At 35.6% G+C, this 25120-nt stretch overlaps 2 protein-coding genes across 2 annotated transcripts in view; one reads left to right on the plus strand and one right to left on the minus strand.

Moving 5' to 3' along the window:
* Positions 1–909: 909 nt before the first annotated feature.
* Positions 910–14142, minus strand: LOC110454259 (BTB/POZ domain-containing protein 1-like). The gene is made up of 5 exons (XM_021503685.1): positions 13997–14142; positions 10644–12028; positions 8074–8161; positions 7035–7181; positions 910–5404 (listed from the first exon to the last, which is right to left on the minus strand). Exons 2-5 carry the CDS (start codon positions 11975–11977, stop codon positions 5246–5248), a joined length of 1728 nt encoding a protein of 575 aa, XP_021359360.1. The 5' UTR covers positions 11978–12028; positions 13997–14142; the 3' UTR covers positions 910–5245.
* Positions 14143–14149: 7 nt separating this feature from the next.
* The window catches only part of LOC110454258 (poly [ADP-ribose] polymerase 6-like), a 31983-nt gene continuing 21012 nt past the window's right edge, over positions 14150–25120 (plus strand). The window contains exons 1-10 of the mRNA XM_021503684.1: positions 14150–14346; positions 15515–15607; positions 17652–17747; positions 18303–18454; positions 20023–20114; positions 21435–21498; positions 22112–22202; positions 22851–22920; positions 23601–23720; positions 24579–24734. Coding sequence (XP_021359359.1) covers positions 14265–14346; positions 15515–15607; positions 17652–17747; positions 18303–18454; positions 20023–20114; positions 21435–21498; positions 22112–22202; positions 22851–22920; positions 23601–23720; positions 24579–24734 — 1016 coding nt within the window. The 5' untranslated portion in view covers positions 14150–14264. The remainder of the gene's footprint in view (positions 14347–15514; positions 15608–17651; positions 17748–18302; positions 18455–20022; positions 20115–21434; positions 21499–22111; positions 22203–22850; positions 22921–23600; positions 23721–24578; positions 24735–25120) is intronic.

Genomic DNA, 25120 nt, shown 5'->3' on the forward strand with positions numbered 1-25120 from the left:
CAATATCCACCTTGACAAGATAAGTAACAGTATTTGGAGAAAAAAAAGAAAAATATATAGCGCCATAATGCCAATTTAAATAGTCATAACAAACTTAAGGTACTGATCCTGCCTACCAAGTTCCATAAATATCTGTAAAGAATTTTGGTACGTAGCAAAAATTCAAAGCTTTTAAAATGTTTTATGGAATTAAGATATGGGCTAATAATAAAACAACTGTCAAAATAATCAAAATCGAAAATAAATGGAACTGCACAACTTCATAAATTGTTGATCATGTGTCATAAATGAAGGATGAAAAGATATAAGTGGAAGTAATTTGGACAAAAATGTACACAAGGATATCATTAAAGGGACATAACTCCCAAGAAACAAGAGTACCTCAGGGCGGAACAATATACGCCTGTCGAATGCCATATAGTGTTATATATATACTTTCTTACATTGAAATAGGATCTGTATCATTCAATACTGAAATAAACAAAGGGCAAGAACTTTTGCAAACATTGTCGAATCAAAATTCTTTTAAGGAAGACACAACTTCATATCATGATTATAATGTATACCAAGTTTCATAGAGATCATTTGAAAAATATAGGAAGAGATTGCCGGACAAAAATCAAATACTTAAATAAACAAAGGGCAATAACTTTTGCAAAAATTGTTGAATCAAAATTCTTTTCAAGGAAACAACATTTCATGATTATTTAGCCTACTAAGTTTCAAAGAAATCCGTCAAATAATGTAGGATGATCTCTGCACAAAATTCAAATACTGAAATGAACAAAGGGTAATAACTTTTGGAAAAATTGTCAAATCAAATTTTTTTTTTAAGGGAGACACAACTTCATATCATGATTATAATGTATGCCTGGTTTTAAAGAGATCGGTCGAAAAATGTGGGAGGAGATTGCCGGACAAACAAAAGTTTATGCCGGACGGCCGGACAACCCCATACCATAATACTTCCGTCAAATTTGACGAGCGATAAAAATCCTAGAAATCAAAATTAAGTGCAATCAATCAAGTATGTATATAACAAGTCTATTAAAATTGGTGGAGGATATATGAAGTGGTATTCTGGTCGAACGCCTGTCCACAGACAGAAAGACAGACAGATTGACACCCTGTTTCCAGTATACCCCACTCCCCCCAAACTTAATTGTTCGTGCCCCTTATCTTTCTTAAAATAGAAATAAAAAAAAACTATTGAGAAACTCCAAGAGGTTCTATGCAATATATGATAACATTGTGTAGGAAAACAGATTTTTTGGTGTTTTGATTTTACTCTTTTCAAGAACTATCATTATAATATCAAGTGGCTGGTATTGCTCCAAGGTTTCTGTTTATTTATAAATAAATTATAGTATGTGCCTGCACAGTACCACATACTGTGAGAAATAAATTATAAAACAAACTAATTTCTCTAAAGCTTAATAAAAACAATTATATATACAATGTATATACAAACATATTATATGCAATTTCATTCAATGTATTGGGTAATACAAGTTTTTCAGGAGGAATAGTATGCATCATATAATCATATAATTTAACTAATTTAAAAAAAAATGTTCCTGTCATGAATATGAAATGATTGTCATATGGACTCTTAACATAAACCTGTTTCCAATATTAAAATGTCCCAGGAGACGATGACGTACGAGTGGGTTGGTGGGTAGTGGATATGATTAGCAATGTCTTACATGTGTTGCTGCTGTCTAAAAATGCATTTTACACAAAATTTTATGTTCATGTTGAATGATACACAACCTTTAAGAGGATAAACTTGGTCTCAAATACAGTGACACTATTTTTCAAATGCCACTTTAAGCATTTCTTAAATTGGACCGGCAATGCCCTAAAATCAACAAGATGGCCATGGGCTTTAACGGTCACCTGAGTTGTAATACAGTTGTTTTTTTGTTGTTGTGATACATAGAAAAATAGTATATATAAAACAAACATGACTTTTTCTTATTGTTGATTCACTAGAAAAAAATGATTTTGAGGATTAACCAACAAAGATCATACACCGTATTCGCCCTAATTGGTTCCCAGGACACAACAAATTTAGCTTTAAAGAGGGCACTTATTAGGATAATAGAATATGAGTTATGATATAACAAATTGTGAAACTTCAATTGATTCTTCAGTGTAACAGGAGAGTTTAACCACTCCAGTGTGACTGAAGGTTTGGATATCAAATCTTTCATCCGCTTCATGGGAAGTTCAGCCATGATTACCAGACTTAAATCCCTGCTTCATTGACTGGGGTCAGGATTGAGAAGGGAAGATGGTCCATATAATTTCAATTCCTCACGAAAAAGGGGGAGGGGCGCTGATTATGTCAAATACGGTAGCTGATAACTGTCAGAAAACAAGCTTATATAATTACGGCACAGCAAGTCTTCACCAGTTTACCTGTTGTGTAGAATATTGATTATCGTGGAGTTATAGCATGCCCCAATTTATCCTGTTCAATCTACAGGTATTCCACCTCCTCCTTTCTAGGTTCTAATTTGCATACTGTAAAACTTAAATCACATGATTATAATTTGAATCAAGTCATCAGTTCAGAGGTTTTGAATAATAAGTCCAAAATATGAATTGCTTATGGATGCACAACGACGGATAAAAGGTAATTGCAAAAGGTCAGACAAAACTTTGTCTTAACCCACCTATGAAAATTAACAAATATCTCTAAACATGCTAATAATAATACTGTTGTAGTTAAAACACTAACAGAATCAATAACTGACTCCTTATCTCCTACTGGGGTTCTAGGGTAATGAAGCCTTGATTAGCATGAAAAGAAAAGTTAATGTAAGAAATACAACTACAGGTACTCCCACAAACAATATCACTCTAGCCACCATTTTATTTGTCTTTGGGGGGAAAACTCAAAATTCCATCTTTATTTTACATGCTTATTTCATATGGGTAATAAATCTGGGCAAGGAATTTTATTAATTAAATTTTGCTAATATTAAGGAAAATTTGGCAAATTATGAATAAAGTAACACTAATAACAATATATCCTGACCAACCCATTAGATATAGCCTGACCAGCCCATTGAATATATTCTAACCAACCCATCAAATATATCCTGACCAACCCATTCAATATATCCTGACCCACCCATTAAATATATCCTGACCAACCCATTAAATATATCCTGACTAGCCCATTAGATATAGCCTGGCCAGCCCATTAAATATATCCTGACCAACCGATCAAATATATCCTGACCCACCCATTAAATATATCCTGACCAACCCATTAAATATATCCTGACTAGCCCATTAAATATATCCTGCCCAACCCATTAAATATATCCTCACCAAACCATTAAACGAAACATTTTGACTGAATATTACTTAACACCATTACAGCTAGTGAATTCTACAGAACGGTTTACACAAACTTCTTGTTTGTCAATACAATACTCTCACACATACTTCAATTTTGTATGAAGTACAAAAATAAAGATAACCATTTTTCCAGAAGATGTTATTTTTCCATGTAAACAATTTAAATCAAGTCCCCTGATGTAGCTTTGTGGGAGCATCACTAGCTAGCTACATAGGGAACTATGTTGTCATCAGAATTGTTTGCAGTTTTTACAATGTATAGCCAGAACATTTACTATTACTACATGTACATTGGGAGAAAAAGATTCAATCAACCTGAAGCTGTTCAATTTCTAGTTGTCTCTAGCTGTTGACGTCCCTTTTCAGTATAAATGCATCCTCTGTAGTTCCAATAGCCCACCTGTACTCCTATTAGGATTTTTACTGACTGATGTGTGTTTGCATTTAGAAACAGGTGTTGTAGATAAGATCATCTTATCCCTCAGGAGGGAGTAAAATTCTTTTCAGTGCAGAAATAAATACCCCACCATTTAATATATTGACCCTGTACAATAGCCTTCAGTAGTTGTATTTTTTACTTACCTGGTATGCACTTTATATTGTATCAAAATATACCTTATATGTTCAATTTGCAAGGTTGTATACAGTGTAGTCTGTATATTAATCATTCCCCCCTCAACCCCACAAAAAAAAAATAAAAAAAAATGAAACAATTCTTTATATTACCCTCCCTAACCAATGTTTACTATATCCATTCACAACTAAATCTATATACCAGTACATACCTTCAATGCTTTGGTTTTTACCAGATGACAGCACTGTAACTGTCAGTGGTACATTAAACCAAGATACATTAAACCAGACATGTATAGTCTTATACTTAGAGTCTGTTAGTCCAGCTTTTCTTTCTAAAACAACAGTGATATCTAATCTCGAGAAAACACTGTTTTAAATAAAGAGCATAAACAATAACTGTCTTTCAATAGAACCATCCAGGAAGAAAACAATTTTCTGCGTCAATGCATACCAGTTTTTTATAAGCTGTTTAGAGTGTTCCCTATAACAAGGTCCTATGTCTCTGATTATCATGACGGTCAGGTGGTACAGTTGTTCACTGTTTAAGCCTGACATAACAATCACATTCCCCACTGTGTTAAAATAAAGTAATACTGGGTTATTATAACTTCCCATGCACTGGAGTATTTTGTGGGTATGACGCCATATTACCAGAAGTAACAGCTTGTTTAATATATAGTTGGGTCAAAAATATATTTGACCTTCTTAAACTATGTATGAGTCAAAAGTGTATAAAATTATGTACCAAAACTTTAACAGTTTTCAGCAAGTCCTTGAAAGAGTACTGACTCAACGTTTCTTAAGAAATATTGAGATTGTTAAAAAAAACATTACACTGCAGGCAAATATATTCATTTTGGTATTGACGTACAAAATACTGTATACTGAATGATCTGGGATGATCAAACGAGTTTCAGTTTTAACATTTGTAGTATTTTCTTCTTAAATTATTCAGATATATTTCTGCATACAAACTATATTTAATGTAAAGAACTAATTTATGAAATTTCTAACTATTGGCAAGAATTGTCAGAATCTTAATTACTGCCTCATAATACCACATCAACCCATCTTAATTCACCGTGGTAAATTTACAAGTTATTGTTGTGTTTAGGATTATGCTCAGAAAGTTCAACATCAGAGCATATATCCTACCATACATAAGCATACTCAGTCGTCTGACTTCCAGCAATGAGATTGAAGTTGTCTGCCATTCCAACAACTCTTCACTTCCTGTAAGAGGTCATCTGTTCCCGGTTACCCACCGATCAGACCAGCTCGTTCGGCCCGTCAGTTAAGTGTAGAAGATGATCTCCGGAATCTGACCATCTTCCACCGAAGTTCCGTTGTTGTTACCGGCTGCGTAGGTAAACTGGAAGGTGACCTTTCCACTAGACACAGACTCGTGGGTCACCTTCCTGAGGCCTTTAGCACCGTAGTAAGAATCTGGCCCCTACAAAACATGAAAATCGCTTCATTGCAAGTACCTGCATCAACTCTCTTCAAAATGTAAAACTTGAAACATTAAAAAGTTCGGAAGAACATTCATCCAGCTCTTAGATTTTAAAAGCACAGATTATTGAAGTCATTACAACTCACCCTTTCCTTTCCTTGATTGGTAGCTATATATAGAGGATCTAGCACGAGTGTTCATGTTATATTGAATTTATTGAACGAGTATATTAATTTCATATGAAATTAATATACGAGTTCAATAAATTCAATATAACATGAACACGAGTGTTAGATTCTATTTATTATATAATTCGAGAAACCTACCTACATAAGTGGTTTCAATACTAACGTCTCTATATGCAATGACGACGAGAAAGGACGCATCACATATACTAATTTGAGAGCATGTTCCGCTAACAAAAGTAGTCCGCAGAATTTTATCAGAATAATAAATGGCCAACAGTTTTACTTTTAACGATCATTTTAATTGTGATAACAATTGAAATAATAAAAGTTTACAAAATATGACTTCTTTTTTTTCGCTTCGGAAAAAAACTGTTTTTTTTCATCGGTGACGTCATGAACAGTGTAAGAGCGCGCGCACTGTGAAGGTCGTCGGAAACCGAAAACACATGTGTTGGATATTAGGCCTACTGAGAATCACTGTCACTTTCTATAACACGGGCGCGTTTTTTCAGAGGAGGTCCTTGGTAAACATGAACTTGTATGTTTCCTCCTGTGACAGCACCTGAAAAGATACTTTGGAAACCGCCCTGGACCCTGACAACAGAGGAAGTTGACTGGTTACACGCCATTGATTGTTGTGTCAGTGATGTTGTGTTGCATCCGGTCTCAGGTGCTGTTGGATTTCCGTGCAGTATTTTGGAGATTTCTTTGTGTTGATTCGTGTTGATGTGTGAATAATTATTAATAGAAGAAATGTTTCGGTGACCAGAAATTTGCATTATATGGTTAGCGGGGATGTTATTATCGTTCAATTTCTGGACAAGATATTTCCTCGCACTGTGATTTGACAAGTGTTTGTCAGTTTGGATTCCTGCTCCCTTTATGGCACGTTGCATCATGGATTTTAGCTTGTTGATACCAACGGGTTGGCGCTTGAACCAAGTCTCATGACTTCCAGGTGAGCTTTTTGTTGTAGTAGCTATATAAAATGGATCTTGTAGTAGGCCTATACTATAGTAGTAGTAGTAGTAGTAGTGCGTAGGAATACGACCTAGTTCCCACGGTGTCGCGCGCTCATTTGCATCTTTATTGCACACGTTCAATATCAATTTTATTGCACCCCTTTATTGCATTGCAGAAGCCTTATATTATATAATAAATATAGTTATGAACTACTATAATTACAGAGATTTATGTTTTCATAAGAAATGTCAATAAATGAGATTCTGCATTATTATTCATTTCATATAAATCAATTGCAAGGGAACAGTGATTTAGATTAATGGGCAACATTGACCTTTAAAAATTCTTGTAAAATTCTACTAAACTAAACAATTAAGACAATCAATACCTTAAATTTAACCAATGACCCAAAGTTTGTAGTTCTTATGTATATTACCATATATTAATGTACATTTTAACACACATTCTGTGATTCTTACCTTCAAAGTACCACATGCAGTGTAACTAGTGTTGGGTAAAATCTCCACGGGTTCCTTGAACATGACACGAAAGGTGGAGTTTGATCCGTCACATTGGAAGCTGGAGTCATTCTGTCCCATCACTTTGCCAGTATCCGACTGGATTATCTGCAAGATTAAAGTTGGGACTAACTATTATATATATAATATATATATATACAATTCAACATTCCATTAATATATACTACATGTATATTAAATTAAAGTGGAGGGGGACTTAATCAAAATGTACTCAAGTGTTACCAGTACGAGTGCTGAGTGCTGGTGATGCTTGCAGTAGGTTGTAATTAAGTCCCCCTCTACTGGAATTTAATTCCTCCTTTAATCGCTCGGCATACTTGGTATCCATACTCACAGCGAAGCATCCGACTCATCCACCCTAATACCTTTACTCGACATTCACTCTTAGCCTCAATGGAGTTAGATAATACATAAATTGCTATTGTATTATTTCATATTGATCCAACATCACTGATATTACAACTTTACGGTATGGATGATCATGAATACACCAGTGGGTGTGTATACATTATCTCAATGCAAGACTCTTATACTGTAGACCAATATACAATATTTGGTGACTGTTATTAATATTCTGTCTGTTAGTTGTTATTTTTACAACATGAACAACTACAGTGTATAAGTACATGATATTTAGTGTGGTCATAGATCAAAACAGTGGTATATATATCCAAGATGGCGGACATTTGTGAACAGGGGGTTGCTCACAATTAAGCCCCCTCCCTACTTTTGGTCTATGTTTTTTCACTAGGGGTGGGGGCTTATTTGCGGTCAAGTACGGTATCTATGTTATAAAGATCTAAGAAAAAACATTGAACACTACACATGTACATTACATGTACCATAAATGATCAATAGCTACGTATACATGACTTTGTATATATGTATTTCTTGTTATAAGAGCCTTAAGAGGCTTGAAATTTTATGGGTTTTTTTAAACATGACTTGGTTACCATTTGTACACCACTGTTATATATACCTGTATGTTAACTGCATACTCATGAGGTCCATGTATACTCCCATACAGACAGAACCCAACCACAAATATCCTCCTATTCACCATAAATCTGGAACATAAACATGCATGGAGATCATAATACTATCAAACATTTACATTTTTACAATCATTATCATATAATAAAGACAGACAAATCTCTGTATTTCCTTCTATTTATTCCGTCTTTGCGTATTGCAGAGTTATCTTCTCTTGAGAGCAGGTATTGATTGTTTTGTTATTTGTTAGTGAGAGTAACGCCATAATTTTTTGAGAAAACGACGTAATTTTCTCACACAAACCAATGACGTAACAATCAATACCTGCTCTCAAGAGAAGATAACTCTGCAATACGCAAAGACGGAATAGCATGCTCATGATCAGTAGCATTGTACATTGCATACAATTTAGAACTGTATAATACATTTAGGAAGGAAGTATTTTATTCCATACTCTATACAGCATCTCCACACCTAATCTGCCTATGTGAGCTTTTCCTGGAACGAAACTTAATACTACAAAACTACTTAATTATATATACTATATATACATTGCTTATACATTTTGTATAATGGCAAACAATGACTAAATAAAATACTTCCTACCTAAATGTATTATAACTACCGTATTCTGTAATTACTGGTATTATATATGGAGATACACATGTAAACATATACAATGCATGGACTGTTGTCTCCAGCACCTCTACACCTAATCTGCTTAGCTATGTGTTCCTGATTCTGTCATTGATTGATACCATCATACAGTAGATATATAATTACCAGTATATCTACATGTATACCTACCAGATTCTGTCATTAATTGATACCATATATATATTACCAGTATATCTACATGTATATCTACCAGGTTCTGTCATTAATTATAACAAATTGATACCATATATATATTAACAGTATATCTAGATGTATACCTGCCAGATTCTGTCATTAATTGATATCATATATATATTAACAGTATATCTAGATGTATACCTACCAGATTCTGTCATTAATTGATACCATATATATTACCAGTATATCTACATGTTTACCTACCAGATTCTGTCATTAATTAATACCATATATATATTACCAGTATATCTACATGTATACCTACNTGGTAGGTATACATGTAGATATACTGCATAAACTTCCTATTGTAATCAAGACTGCCACTGCCAGCAATCTTTATGAATTTAATGTAAAATGTCACGAACGATTGTTAACAACTTAAAAACAAGTATCTGTCTAACTATCTTCATATACATAAATGTACTATTATGAACATTATTGAGTGCATGGTAAGTTGATTATTGATTATTTGTTGTTATACATCGTCTGTTCATCTATGTTTTAAAAAATATATGTACCTTTCTAAATAGGGCCTCATGGGAGATTAGCCTTAATTATTGTTTGCTAAATGAGTTGTACCCTCTAAAAATAAAGTATTATTAATATTATGATTATGATAATTAATTTATCAATACCATGATGCATGAATTCCATGCCATAACTTTCCGGTGCAAAATAGTGAGATCAGTGATTTTTTTCCAGTGAAATTTGGTCAAAAATAGTGAGATTTTTTCTCTGAATTAGTGAGAAATTTTTGAGACATCTAAAACAGAAAAATTACAGCATATAACATAGTTTTATATCATTTGTGTTGTTCTGAAGCCTCTTATTACTTTGTTGGAACCAAAATTGGAGATTTATTGATATTTTAAAGAATTTTAGGGTAGGATGTTTAGACTGGACATACGTACGGTCCAGATATAGAACTTTATAAACATGTACATTTAAAAGTAAAAAATATCACAATACTTCTATCAAAGATGTCACTGTTAACCCAGGTAAGGAAAAATATATCTCAAGATATGGGGATATTTAATCTCATTTGTTGAAAAACACTTCCAATATTTTTATATAGGTAATTGTGAATAAACTTGTTTTCTTGCGTGTACAGTAATGTTATTTTTTATTAACGCTTAATCCCATCCCAACGACGAGAAAATAAATTCAGTGTCAGTGTCCAGTTTCGATTTTATAGTCACGACTTACATATCCGTTTTAATAAACCATGTTTTCGAGTGTAATGAATCAACAGCACTGTTTAATGTTTATACCCACTGTCATCACATATTAATTAACAAGTAGCCCCCAGTGGATGGGTGATCCCCGATTAAATTAATTCACACATCGGTGAGTATGACACCAAGTCATGCACCGCTAAATCAGCCTGCCATTCACAACTTTCACACAAATGCTGCTAATTGGCCTGGCCAGTAATTATTATAAGTGGCTAGCCTGTGACTTTCAACCTTTCGGTGTGAACCCATGTAGTTATTGTTTATTGGCAAATTTTAGTGAATATATTCACTAAAATTTGCCAATCTTTGCTTCTTTTTAAATTTGTGAGACCGATTAAAATTTGTGAGAAATATGTCTTATGCTGTGAGGAATTTTTCTGAAGTAAATTTTATGAGCCTCACGCTTAAATCATTAGATATGGCATGTATGACCATGTATTACCAGTATATCGACAATTACACCTACCTGATTCTGTCACTGGTCCCACTGTATCCCCAGCGACTCTCTATCTGACAGAAGCGGGACACCACCTGCTCTTTGCCTGTCAGACAGCAGCGTGGCTTATCCAGGAAGGCTATTTGAGGTTTAGGGTTGACTGTGAAGTACAGAAATAGCTGTACTACTTCTCGATCTTCCAGTAGCCCCCCTTGAGCTGCACCTTGGGCAAATTCTTCCACACTCATCAGAGGAAATCTGATCAACCTCAAACTTCTCCCTAAAACAAGTTGTTGATTGTCGGGTGTAGGCGATATGTTTCTTCTAGCACATTCTGCCTCCCCCCACCGACATACAGCAGCAAACAGCTTGCATTCACGTATACCCAAGGTATCTCTCTCAAGCACTACACAAAGTGTGTTGTTGTCAATGTCTGTAAAGCCGTCTGCTACAAGTGCCTCCGATGTATTCTTGTCAATGGTCTCTAAACACAGCGCTGCTAATTGAGGCTCATCAAACAGTCTTGCTTGTGTCAGTAACATGAATGCATTGTCACTACTCAAGTTACGCTTCAGAAATTCAACACATGCCTTTTCCAGTGCAGGTACAGCATACTTTTTGGCGGTGTACAACGTTGTCATCACAGTATCAGAACAAATCTGTACTTCGTCGGAGTACAGAAATTTTAGTAAAGCTAGAAATGCACCCGGTTCTACATCCGGAATTTCAATAACGTCATCTTTGGTTGCCATAGGTCCATTAAATTGTGCATCAAAAACAGCACTACCAACTGAGAGGACAAATTTATGAGCAGGTATCTTCTGTTGATTAGGTGGTGTTCCAACCAAGAAATGAATGTCACTCATAATTTCTGTGTTAAATAGGTAAGCTAGTCTTTCTTTTACAGTTGTTTTTGTTGACTGCCAGTTGTACTGAGCATTACCATGTCCATGAGCAGTTCCGGGCAGTTTCTCATTATCCGAGAACGTGTATATTCCTGATGGATGTGTAACAGACAGAATAGCACCACTGCTGGTTGTAGTGGACAAAGAGGATTCACTTGTTGATTTTAAAAACTGGTTGTGTGCGACGTCTTCGTGATGAAAGCTAGTGGTGGAGCCATTTCCATTTCCAGAAGACAAGCTACTGGTGTCAGATGAGGGAGAAGAGGAGAGAGGTGAAGCATTCACAGAGGGCAAGTTTTGTTGTTGGGTTGTGACAGGTGATTGTGGATTTTTCTTGTTAGCAGTCTGCTGGTTCTGATTTGTACACAAGTTCTTAGCAGCCTCCTCTTGGTTCTTGCTAGCTATAGGTTCCTCATCTTTTCTATCCTTTCGTGGGGGTCGGTTGTTGTCCTCCATCATTCAGTTTCATTTGGAACTTATAAGGGATGGGGACATGAAGCAGACATTAACCTGGAACATATATAAAGGAACAAGATGTCATGTTGTACAAACAAAAATAACAATGACATGTGATCATCTTTAAAATGTGGTTTGCTCTTGCCCTTTCCTCTACGTTTGTATTCATGTCTTCTTGGACCATCCAGCAACAATGGTAACTCATATACGGTAACCAACAAGGCTGATTTACGATGAAAAAACCTGGAAAACAGGTGTAATTTTACCTTTATACTGTTCATTACATGTTCAGGTGATCATGATCTGACTTGACTTTTTCTGCTTAATCATGTTAGCTTCATGATTAGTTGTTATACGTACAATGGAAGTATATATAGATGACATTATTCTGGAAATTTTAAGTATTTTCCAAGTTTCATGTAGGTAGTACATTTTTTTATTATTTGCATTGTTCAAGGTTCTACTTACAGTGCATGCACTTAAATCCTGTGTTCAGACAAAAACAATGCAAGAACATTTAATTTTCAACAAACAGTTTCTTCAACTGACAATTAATGTCATATAGTTCACAACTGTATGTTCTTGACACATGTGTACCAAACTGCTTCCATCTCTTCTTATTTTGAGGTAAAATAGCAAATTTTATAAACTGTGTCATGATCATGAGCCTGTTGCTGGGCGATCAAATAATTTAAAGTGTTAGAAATCTAATCAATTTCAAAGGGAAATTTCAAAGGGACAAGATGATTCTTTCATAGATATCATATAGATCCATAAGAGGCATAAAGTATATCTCAACTATATATACCTGCAGGGCCGCTGTCGTTTATCACAATCCAAACGGTTGAACCACAGGTACTAATAAGCCTAGTCTGCCATACTTTTGTTTGTTTGTGTTTTACCTCTTCTAACAGCTATGGGCATTTAAAACCGTGCCGTGTGTGGTGGAGGAAAATGAAAGTCAGAGTTCCAAGAGAAAAACCACAGACCCATGGCCAGTGCTTGTCCCACGTAGGCCTCAAACTCACGACCCAGTGGTGGAGGGCTAATGGTAGCAGAATGTCAGACGTCTTAACCAGTTGGCCACTGCGATTTTATTATAGGTGTATTAATTCATTGACAGACGAGGCTAGTACCTGTGGTTGAACCAGAGTTATTTGTTTAGAAATAAGGTCAGACCTACATATATAATCTGAGTGTGCTTTCAGGCGATCATTGATTATACCAGGAAGTATTACATTTAAAAACAAACAGGTTGAACCGAATAAACAAAAAGATCCCTGGTCCTCTAGATCTACCAGCACAAGATACACAGGTCCAGTACACTCTGCCGATTGAGCTATATAGCTGTAAAGACCTATAATAGCTCTATTGACATGTCTGAAATAGGTCTTTTGAGCTATTTTATAGTGATTTTCTTTCTAAGGAAAACAAAACAAAGTCGCATTTAAAAGAAGATTGTATCATTAGGTTGATAACAAAAGACATTAAATATAAGTATTCTTTTTAAAAAATAATGATGTAAAAAAAATCGGAAATTTTACATTTATGAAAAATGAAAATAAACATCTAACTGTATGCTCTTTGTAGTCAACATTACCATAAACCTTATTGTTTTATGCGACTTTGCTTTAATTTAATGAAATTTGAAATCTGAGAAAATATAGCTCAATAAAGCTATAATTAATAGGTGTATACAGTATAGCTATATAGGTCTTTATAGCTAGCCTATATAGCTCAATCGGCAGAGTGTACTGGACCTGATACACTGTATGGAAGAAGTGCTGAGATCTAAGCAGTTCTGTTTTTTTTAATATTTTAGTTTTGAAGGACGACATTGATGTTGAAGACGTAATTTGCTATTGTTTGTTAACGTCTGTGTGTAGTAGCCAGTGACGTCAAGTTTAACAAGGTGTTTTTTTTACTCTTTTTTTAGGGCGGATCGTCTAGAAAACAGCTCTACATTTATCAAAATTTCCAAAGCATCGTTCCCCGTTGAAACGTTAATGTATAATTCCTTACCTTGACTACATGCTTATGGTTAAGATATCAATATCGAAATTAAACAAGTCGGCAACTCTAGAACTTCATCGCAGATATCTTCAGAGCCAGAAATAACAACAATGGTAGAGAAAAGGAAGTGGATTGCTCGCGACTAAGCATGCGCGATGCGCTAGAGGTTATTACAGGAAGTAAATAAACAGAGGCCTTGCACAACATGAGTAAAACATCATTCCAACGTGAAAATCCGGCAAAGGCAGATCTCTAAAACCTTGCGTTAGCTACAAAGATGTCTTCAAGACAGAAGAAATTCGAAGGTGACATCAAAACTGCAATTCAACTGATTGAAGAAGAACATTGGCCAGTTCACAGTAAGTGAAAGTAAAGTTGAGCTGAAGTTTGGAATCATCAGCTTGGTTGCTCGAATGATCCTCTCCAAAAACAACTGACAAGAGTAGAATATGGATACTTAATTTGTTTATAAAATCAATTTATTTTCTTATAGCTATGTTGGCATTGACTCGCAAAACTGCCAATATGATCATGTCTAAATATAGATTAAGTTTTTTTTTCTTCTGAGAAAATAGGCATGTTTTAGTTTTATTTTCTGTTTACTGTAACATAAATCGATAGATAAAGCGCATCCGTTTAAGAAATGTTTGAAGTCTTCTGGGGGCATTTCGTTTTACCACAAACAATCTAATCCTCTTGTAATATATATGGAGGAAGTGGAACGCAACGGCCGGACAGGGATTCAAACCAAGGATCCTGCAAACTCTAGACAGATCAAACTCTACCTATAAAGCTACTTTGTCGCTGATGATCATCCCAGTCCAGTTCCATTATATTCCTCCCTTCTTTATATAAATCTTCACTATAAGGAAACTATATTTACACACATTCGGGTATTCCCTTGCTAATTTAAGTAATTACAAAGTTCTTGAAATAAAATTAAGGCCGGGTTAATGGCAGGCTGGCTGATTTTGTGACAAAATAAAGAGCCATGTGCACGTGGTGGCCATGCAAAACCAGATTTGAACCCAGGCCAGGATCCTGCAATCTCTAGAAAGGCACTCTACTAATTGAGCTACCTTATGTCGCCAACAATAGACCCAGTCCAATTCCGCACCATTCACATCTACAAATTAATTTTAATCCTGAACAAAGCTTGCAAGCACTATGAAGCACTGATCAATATCCTGAACCACTAACTACAATTATATATATATAGCCCAGGCCTAGGGTTGGCCCCATGACCAGTAGTGCAGCCTCGACTCCTGGCTGGTCCCATGGCCAGTCACTGGATCATCAAGGGGATTATCTTATGACGTGATTCATGATCACCAGATTGACATTTACAGATGCATGCATGTATGCATTAGTTTTATGATCATTCATGTGTGTGTAGGAGAAATACAACTTTGATCGCTGGACTTACCCACAAGCATGATGAGCATGGAACATCGCCATGCCATGTTTTCCAGCTGATGTCATGTATATGCCCATTTTAATTACTGTACACTGCCTTTTTTCTTACAGATTTTGAAACAGCAGGAACATCCCTCACATTCACGCTGAATAAGAATGATGATTTGCGTGAATTTTCCATTGTAACATCAGATGAATACCCAGGTAAGTATTGCAATGTATATTTATGCACTTTAACTCATTCACCCCTGAAGACACATTCAAACTCTTCCAATTCAAAGGTTGGAATTTTTCATGTTGAAATTTCAGTAATGAATGGGTTAATTAAGCTTGACACATCTCTCCTACTTTGTACAGGTACCCTGATATAGTTTATCAGGTATACGTATATCTTTAAAATTTGTACCTTAATTAACATACGATACCTGTGCCAATTTTTCACTAAATCCACAAATATCCTGTCCCTTTCAACTCGACTGCATCATGTTTATTTACATTTTATGTACTGCATGACCCTAAAGTTTTAATCATGCATTTATCATTTTTCTTCTTAATTATGCTTCCAACTGTTTTCTGATCGAAACAGTCCTATACTGAATTTAAACAGATCCAGACTTTATCTTAAAGAGCGCACCTGCAAACGCAGTCATGAATCGAATATCAAAATATGTCACTGTCATTGTCTTTGGTGATATGATTTACAAGATGTAAAAGGATGTTTTTTTTAAAATTAAATCTTGATAAGAAGGTCTAGAGTTTTTGTTCAATAATTTTGTTATATAAGTGAACAGCCAACTGAGACTCATATTATCATATTGCTTCAGATTTTTCTGTTGACTTTTCATAAAGTTATTGGTAAAAAACTGTTTTACAAGAGAGTAGAATAAAATACATCATATTTACATGCACAAAAAGCCCATAACTCTTTTATAATATGCATCAAAAATAAAATTAAAAAACCCATGAAGGTTCTGATTTTGTTACGAGATCCTCTGTTTAAAATTTAGCCAGGGTTGAATCAACAGTTCAGCATCGATTAGCATGGAGGACGGCAATGCATGTTCAGTGGGCTATTCAAATCACCCTGTGTCCGTGGTCCGTCGTCTGTCCTTAAACAATTCTTGGTATCGGTATTTCTCATGAAGTGCCAGAGGGATCTTTCTCAAATTTTATATGTAGGTTCCACTTGGTCCTTAGCTGTGCAGTGCAACATTTGAGGCTGATCGGATAAACAACATAGCCGACAGGCAGCCATCTTGGATTTTGATAGTGAAAGTTTGTTATCGCTATTTCTCAAGAAGCACCAGAGGGATCTTTCTCAAATTTTATACGTAGGTTCCCCTTAGTCCATAGCTGTGCAGGGCAACTTTTGAGACTGATCGGATAAACAACATGGCCGACAGGCAGCCATCTTGGATTTTGATAGTGAAAGTTTGTTATCGATATTTCTCAAGAAGTACCAGAGGGATCTTTCTTAAATTTTAAATGTAGGTTCCCCTTGATGCCTCATTGTGCATGTTATATTTTGAGACTGATCATAAAAACAAAATGGATTAAAAGAAGAACTAAACAGATCTTTCTCATATTGCAATGATCAATTCTATTTCTTTCACATTAAGTACTTTACTAGTAAATTTGTGAAATGACAAACTCACCTTGAAGGCTGACTTTCATACACATTAGCATTAAGTTTAGATCAAAAGTTACCTCAAGGTGCATTTACTGTTAACATGACTCAATCAAACAGATAAGAGGAAAGAAGAGAAAAGATCGAACTGACAAAGAACTAATGAAGATGGTACAAATGTGGGCGCCAAGATCCCTCTGGGATCTCTTTTTTGTGTTAGATTTTGGAAATTTTAAAATGTAACGGAGGCGAAGCATTCGCCATCAGCCATCTTTTGTTTTTGTCTGACAGATAGGTTCCGGTCTAACTGCGCATGCACTATGACAGTTTGCAGGTAATTTCCATATCAGCTTTATTTAGAAGTCCATATTCACCAGATAACCAGTCTGCATGGAATTTTGAGGACTGGTCATGTGTATATAGGATACGGCCGATATGATGGCAAGAAATTTTCAAGCATATAATGAATTAAATTTACTTTAACTAAAATACTATATATTGTATTATTACGGTACAAAATCATAAGTGTGATTTTGGTCATTAGAGAAATGTTACATAATTGCTATATATAGCTGCTGTTATTTTACGCAAAATTAAATATGTCTTTTTATTCTTTTCCAGAAAACACATTAGTCTACAGAGATGGTGATTTTAACAATCCTGTTATTAGTAATGATGCTATACCTACTATTATTTCTACTTGTGTCAAAAATGATGGTATGTATTCGTGGTTAAATTTTTATCTAAAGTTGTGTAATGTATATAAACGTACCGTAAAAGTCTTAGCAGAGGGGATATTAACCTTTTTCCTTTTCTGACTGTCTGTCAGTATTTCTGACTGTTCAACATCTTGTTAAGACTTTTAAATTTAGTTCTATTACCCCGGTATTCGAATAGAAGTCCAACAGATGCAGTCATCAAATTTCATATACATGTAGGTGGACATGTCTTGAGGATCTTTATACCAGTAAACGTATATCAAATACAGGTCACTATGACCTATATTTTCTGCTTCACTGATTTTGGTTAGCTTTGCACTAAGACTCGTTTCATCAGTTAACCTCTGTGTTTAATTATATAGCTCCATTTTCATCAAAGTTTGAATAATGACATATGTTGTTTTACAAATGTTGCTTGTCAGAAAAAAATATTAATCATGACTTCAGCCAAGCGTCCTTATATAAAATCTTAAATCAGATGATCAGACTTGCTTGAACAAAGATCAAATGATAAAATAAAATTTCTGAATTCATTGCATTTGGTTGTATGCAGGCACAGCGCATAGTACACTTCAGACCACGTTGGTTCAGCGCACCATCAGTATGGAATCAGAGGCATCAAATTACGAGGACGCCAATTCCAACCTTGGGGACTCTGATAACGACAACCAGGACGAGGATATGGATGATTATTACAATGACGAGGTGAGATGACGACAAACTATACACCTGGGTCGGGGCAATGTTATCCACAGTTAAACCTGATGATTCGTGAAGGATTTCAGGAGATTTTATAAATCAGATGTTGATTTCCAGTGTATTTCTTGTTCTATTCAGGAGCCTTGTCGCCCTGCACAGTGTCTTTTCCTGTATACACTATAGCCTCCCCTTAACTTTCGTTTGGATAACTGTATCACTGTTGGGCAAAGACACCTGTGTTAACCAGGTAGCACAATCAGTTAGAGCAATATTATATCAACCTGAAGTTCAGGGTTCAAATCCGGGTCAAGCCCCACTCATTGTTTTGTTCACTCTAAACACTGTTGTTGATTATATTTTGTTTATATTAATCGTTATTATTCTCAAAAAATCCCGCAACGTATGATTTTCTTTTCAGAAATGATTTATCAAAGCTATATATAGTCATGCCAGAAAAAACCCAGTTTTTAACACTTCATCACATTTTTTGGCAATGGTACGAAGATCCTTAAAGAATATATAGTGTTTATAATCACATAACTGACTACAATCACAAAATCACCATATAATGGAATATTAATATGATATCTCGTTTGTAGTATATGTATAGATGGTTATGTTTTAGTTTCACAGTGAACCAAGTGATAAGGCTATAATTATAATTATACTGTTCCTGTGGTTACCTCATTCTGGAAATCACGTTCATATCACATTTTTTATTGGTAAACATATTTAATTGCCATTATAATTAGCAATGGGATTGGGCACAGGTTGAACAACTTAACCATATAGCCCTAATTTCCCTCACATCACATTTTGATTATCCATATATAATATGAAGTCTTTCGAAACCATTATGTATTCCGTCTTTGCGTATTGCAGAGTTGTCTTCTCTTGAGAGCAGGTATTGATTGTTACGTCATTGGTTTGTGTGAGAAAATTACGTCATTTTCTCAAAAATTGATGACGTTACTCTCACAAACCAATGACGTAACAATCAATACCTGCTCTCAAGAGAAGATAACTCTGCAATACGCAAAGACGGAATTTGATGTTGGGCCCTTCATTCAGTGTTACTGACAGCTTTAACTAAGAATCACTTGACAATATTTGTCCTACAATACATTGTATATCAGTAAAGGTTCTATATTTTTCAGCCCGGAAAATAATTTCTCAATTATGATAAGACATTGCCTGCTGAAAATTGTCGGCATTGATCAGAACCAAAATATAATTATGTCGGAATGATAACAAGCAGTTTTGCATTTAGGACAGGTGAGCCCTTTGAAAATAACTGAAATTAACCTATAAGTATTAGCAAGTTTACTGTACACATGTTTTGAGATGGTCATTCTCTACTGCCTATTTTGAAGATTCATCTGTACCTACACAGATAAAACCAATGGCCCTGGTACAGCTTTAACAACCCACATACCTTGGTAAATGAATTATATATAATTTCTATCTTTTATTTAGAAATTTTGAATTCATTTCAATAAAAAAAGCATGTGTAAGAAATACAGAAAAATATCCATTGGAATTTGCCTTCAAACTGAGTACTTGTATTTGTACAGGAAATGTCGTTGGAGGTCGGCATTAATCCAGTATTAGACACTGACATGGAGAAGCTGATCAATATCCACGGGGAAGATGTGCTGAGTTACAGGTAGTTAACAGTGATATACATACCCAGTATGATTTGGTTCTTATTTAGAGTACCTTTCTGCTATGTATTTTGAGTTTGGTTGATTAGGAATGGGATTAGAGAGTTGTTGTCATATACTCCTTAAAGGAGTGAGTAAAGTGAACACTACTTTAAGCTGAGAAAAATCACTCTTGTCGCAATTTTATTATACTCTTCACGACAAAGTTGGGGGTGGGAGGGTATACTGGAATCAGCTTGTCCGTCGTCCGTAGATAATTTTTTTCTATCTATGCATTCGCTCATTTTTCGATAGATTTCTGCAAAAAGGATAGTGACAGTACCATATATGTTTGTGCCCCCTGAAATAATTTTGCATTTAGGAACTTTTTAAGAGAGTTATGCCCCTTTATGTTAAAACAATTGACAAAGCAAGGTCCGGCTATCCATTAGCTGATTTTCCAATAGGTTTCTTTGAAACTTTTTGTGTAGTGACAGAATCATATGAAGTTGTGCCATTTTAAAAAAGAGTTGCCTTTCAGACCTTTTTAAGAGAGTTATTCCCACTTGGCGTTTCCACATTGTTTTACTATAATATCCTGATCACAGTCATCTCTATAATTTGAATAAGCCTAGAAACTGAAGCTTTTATGTGACTGTGATCACAGTTCCTCTTTTTATAGCAAGGAAATGGCGGATAAATGTGCTCTCGACAAGAGAGATAAAATTGATTGTTCAGTTAGCCCACCCCAAAAAATAAAAAAGCAATGATTTGTCATAAACAAAGGGAAAAGGCTACAGTGAGTTAAATTTATTAGATGTTAACGCAGGGTAAGTTAAGATTCCTATGTCACATGTGCAGTACCATGAATAACCACTGTTGTCTCAAAAACAGTGTTGCCGAGTCATTGTTTTGAACTTAAGCTTGTAGAATGAGAAATAAGGTGAGCAGGGATGTTGGCCAATTCAAAATGATGTCCAATTCAAAATGATGTAGTGACACTCCTGAATAACGCACGCCAACAGACTTTCACCAACATGCCCTGTCTCCTGCATACACACACGCAAGCACACATACACTACACACATGGCGGCACATCCTTAAATGACCTTAGCTGTTAAAAGGACGTTAAACAAAACTAAACCAAACCAAACCAAATCCCTCTGAATTTACAACAATGCACGCAGCATAATGAAAATGCATGTACAATGTGTGTGATAATTTCTGAGTTTTCAGTCATCAAGGTGTGACAGAAGAATCATAATTATGTTTACGTTTTTGACTATCTGTATATTCTTAACTGTCAATGTCCACTAATCTGTATTTCTTTATACATCTGAAAGGTTATTGGATTCCATTGATGAAATTGACGTAGAACTAAACATTAAGTTAGCAGGATTTATAGCGGTAAGTCAGCTTTTAATAGATTGATATTCGCTTGCTTCAAAGATTTAAAATTTATTTATATCTCCTGCTTTAGAATGAAATGATATTGGTTAAGTCCAATTTAATTATTTGATATGAAACAGACCCATTATTTTTAGTTTTTAATGAAATATAATCAAAAAGTAGGATTGATAAAGACAATCTGTATATTCTAAATCTCATGAGAAAAAATGAAAATATGGAAAACATAACGAAAACTAATGGTTTGTAAACAAGATAGTGCACAAATGAAAATAGTGAACCTTGTATTGGTGAAACTCTGCCAGAGGTTGACCATGAACAAGCAATGATAAATTAATGTATTGGCAGAAAAAAACACCTAGAAAAAGTGAAAATATAATATTTATCTAGAAAAGCCAGTTCTCTGTCCCCTTGTTGAGTTTACATCGGGGTAACATTTTCGATTCTACATGTATCAATGTCTGAAATAGGAATTGTACCATCATATATATAATATTAATCCTAACCTTGGTATCGTTTCATCCTTACAGCAAGTTAAACAGAAATGATCAGTTTTTCCTTTAGGCCGGTAATAATAACAGAAATAATTTAATGATGTTCTTTTTTTTCTTAGAAAGAGATAGCTGAGGCCTGGAGACTGAACAGTGAAGAGCCGTTAGTTGTCCGAATACACCTATCGTTGACATCATACCTGGACACCCCAAGTAAGTTGGACACCTGTACCTTAATTATCACATATGTTGGACCATATTTGTTTTAGTTTTCATGAAAACTTACAACCTATGAAATATTTATCAAACTCACCTGTCTTTATGAATTGCGAACTTCATTTATTTTACAACAATAATGAAACAATTTTTAACTTATATTACTAGTAAGCACTTTTTTTGGCCTGGATGAAAGCCTGCAGGGGGCCTTAAACCCTTTTGGATTGGCATTATAACCCAATGCCTTTTCCTGTCTAATTTGGGAATTGAACCTCAACCATCTTACTGGAAGACAAGAGCACTAAATATCCAGTGCACCAACTGACTTTCTTCACATCTGTCTTTCAAATTGGGGCCATAGTCGCCAAGTGGTTGATCGCTGTGTCTGACTGTCTTCGATCACTAGCCCTCAGCAACTGGGTCGCGGGTTCGAGGTCTATGTAGGGCAGTAGTCAGGTACTGGTGGCAGGTCAGCGTTTTTTCTCCGGGTACTCTGGCTTTCATCGTCCACCAATATCTGCCATTTCCTAAATGACCATAGCTGTTAATAGGACGTAAAACACAGACAAATCAAATAAAGTCTTCCAAGTTATCAATAGTGTCATGCTTTTACATTTACTTGTACAAAATGTATATACTTTTCAGACCCACCCAAAGTAGAAGCTTTCCAGCCATCAAAGAAAGAGAAGTGTGGAGTGGGAAGCCAGATGAGGAAGTAAGTCTTTGTCACTTCATCATAAGGCCACTTTATATAAACAAAGGTTCCTCAAGCAGTAGTGATTGGTTGTAAGGTATACCTCCAGCCTTTATTGAGTATCTTTCTGAAATTTTAAAACTGACTGTTGAGAGAGAGATGAACATAAAAACCAACCATTAGTGCACTGTTTCTCCATAAATATCTAAATATGATATAGTGAAACCATTTTCTTTTCATTTGCAAATCTGGGCCTAATACGATTCCATAAAATTAAAACATGTTTAGGGATTCAAAATGAATATCTAAAGACAAGAAACACAAGAATATTTGTTCATATTCAGGTATTTCTCAAAAATCCTATTTTGAAAAGTTAATGACTTGTTAGCTTTGCAGGGGTGTCCGATTCATATTTTGACTACTAGCTAGCCACAAGCACATTCAGAAACGTTCTTCTTCCCAACCTTTATTTTCGCTGTACATGTAAATATAGGAAATGTTCACTATCATCGACATAGAATCTGCTAATTACCCTGGGCTATTGATGAAAAATTGAGCCCTGCTTTCACTCTCCAATCACGATGGAATTAATCATATTACTGTTTCTGACAGCTCTTTGATTTCTTTGAAGCGGTCTGTATAGATTGGTTTATTACTGAGAACAATGGAGGATTTTATAACTGTTTTGATTGTAATTACAGAATCCTAGAATCTTTTCTGTCGGAGAATTGGCCAAAAACCAGTAATGACCAGTTACAAGCCGTTCACAACTTTCAGGAGAGGACGATGGCCATGTCCTCAATGGAGACATCCCAATCCAGGTAAGTTATCCTGGTAACGTTTCCTGGGATACTGCCATTTGTGGGAGTGAACTTCAGACCACTTATTCTTTTACCCTGGACAGTTCTATCCACACTTTTCCTGATGTGAGATATCCTTTTCTTCCATACTAGACAGAGATATCCGCATTTCCGGCGGTGCTGGAAAATTCTATCTGACCCACGTGTCTATATTACACGCGCGGACTGGTGGGGGAATTATAGTGACCTTTCGGGGTCATGCCATTGTTTGTGACGTTTTTTATGACAATTTGGGGTCAGTCAGGGTGATTGACGTCATTAACAATTTCCATTCGAAGAATAGGGGGGCTATAGCGGTACCCACGGCATTGCCGTCGGCATCCCACTTGGTTAAAGATTTTGGGCAAGCTGTGTTCTGGTGTTTAACTCAGTTTTTAAATAATTTTACATTGTAATATGGTTACAGCAATCGCTTGGAGGTTCCTTAGCAACAAATTGGACCATATTCAATTTGCTTATTATTGGTCCGAAACCCAATTTTTGGTCCTGAGCCTTCAATTGGGAAAACGTTCTTTTAATCCTGAGGATTAACATTTGTGTAAGGTCCCCACAAAGGAAAAATAAATCTAATAATTTTAAGATACCTGCCTTTAGCTGGATGTTATCTGCATATGTATAAAACACTATACATATCTTGAGAGACACAGTTGTGAGTATATATATGTACATTCATTCCTAACTCACCTTGTTGATGCCATAATGTTCACTCCCTATGTTAACAAAGTGATGCCTAGTTGTTTACATGTCTACAAAAATAATGTTTATGTCAACATGTCGACTCCATATGTTAATATTTTGACTTCCTGTTCCATGTTGCAGCACTACTCTGTCCTCCGCCCCCATCACAGTCGACGACAAAGACCTGGCCAGTATCATGGAGATGGGATTCTCCGCTGAGCAGGCGAGGAATGCTCTCATACTGAACCGGGGAGACATCCTTAAAGCTACAAATGATTTGTTTATTAATTCTGAAGTGTAAGTTTTATTAGGTCACCTGAGACAAAGTCTCAAGTGACCTATTGCGATCGCCTTTTGTCCGCCGTCCTCCGTCGTGCGTCGTCCTTCGTGCGTCCGTAAACAATTTACATTTTCGACTTTTTCTCAAAAACCCCTGAACCAATTTCAATGAAATTTTGCAGGGACCTTCCATGGACAAAGGTCAACAAAAATCGTGGCGGTTTAGTCCCAAGCCCCCAGGGGCCTGAGGGGCGGGGCCAAAAAGGGTCAAATTAACTAAAATTTCAAAAATCTTCTTCTCCAAAACCCCCAAACGAATTTCAATGAAATTTTGCAGGGACCTTCCATGGACAAAGGTCAACAAAAATAGGGGCTGGTTTAGTCCCAAGCCCCCAGGGGCCTGA

Source organism: Mizuhopecten yessoensis, unplaced genomic scaffold (genome assembly GCF_002113885.1).
Source record: "Mizuhopecten yessoensis strain PY_sf001 unplaced genomic scaffold, ASM211388v2 scaffold7725, whole genome shotgun sequence".
Classification (NCBI taxonomy): Eukaryota; Metazoa; Mollusca; class Bivalvia; order Pectinida; family Pectinidae; genus Mizuhopecten; species Mizuhopecten yessoensis.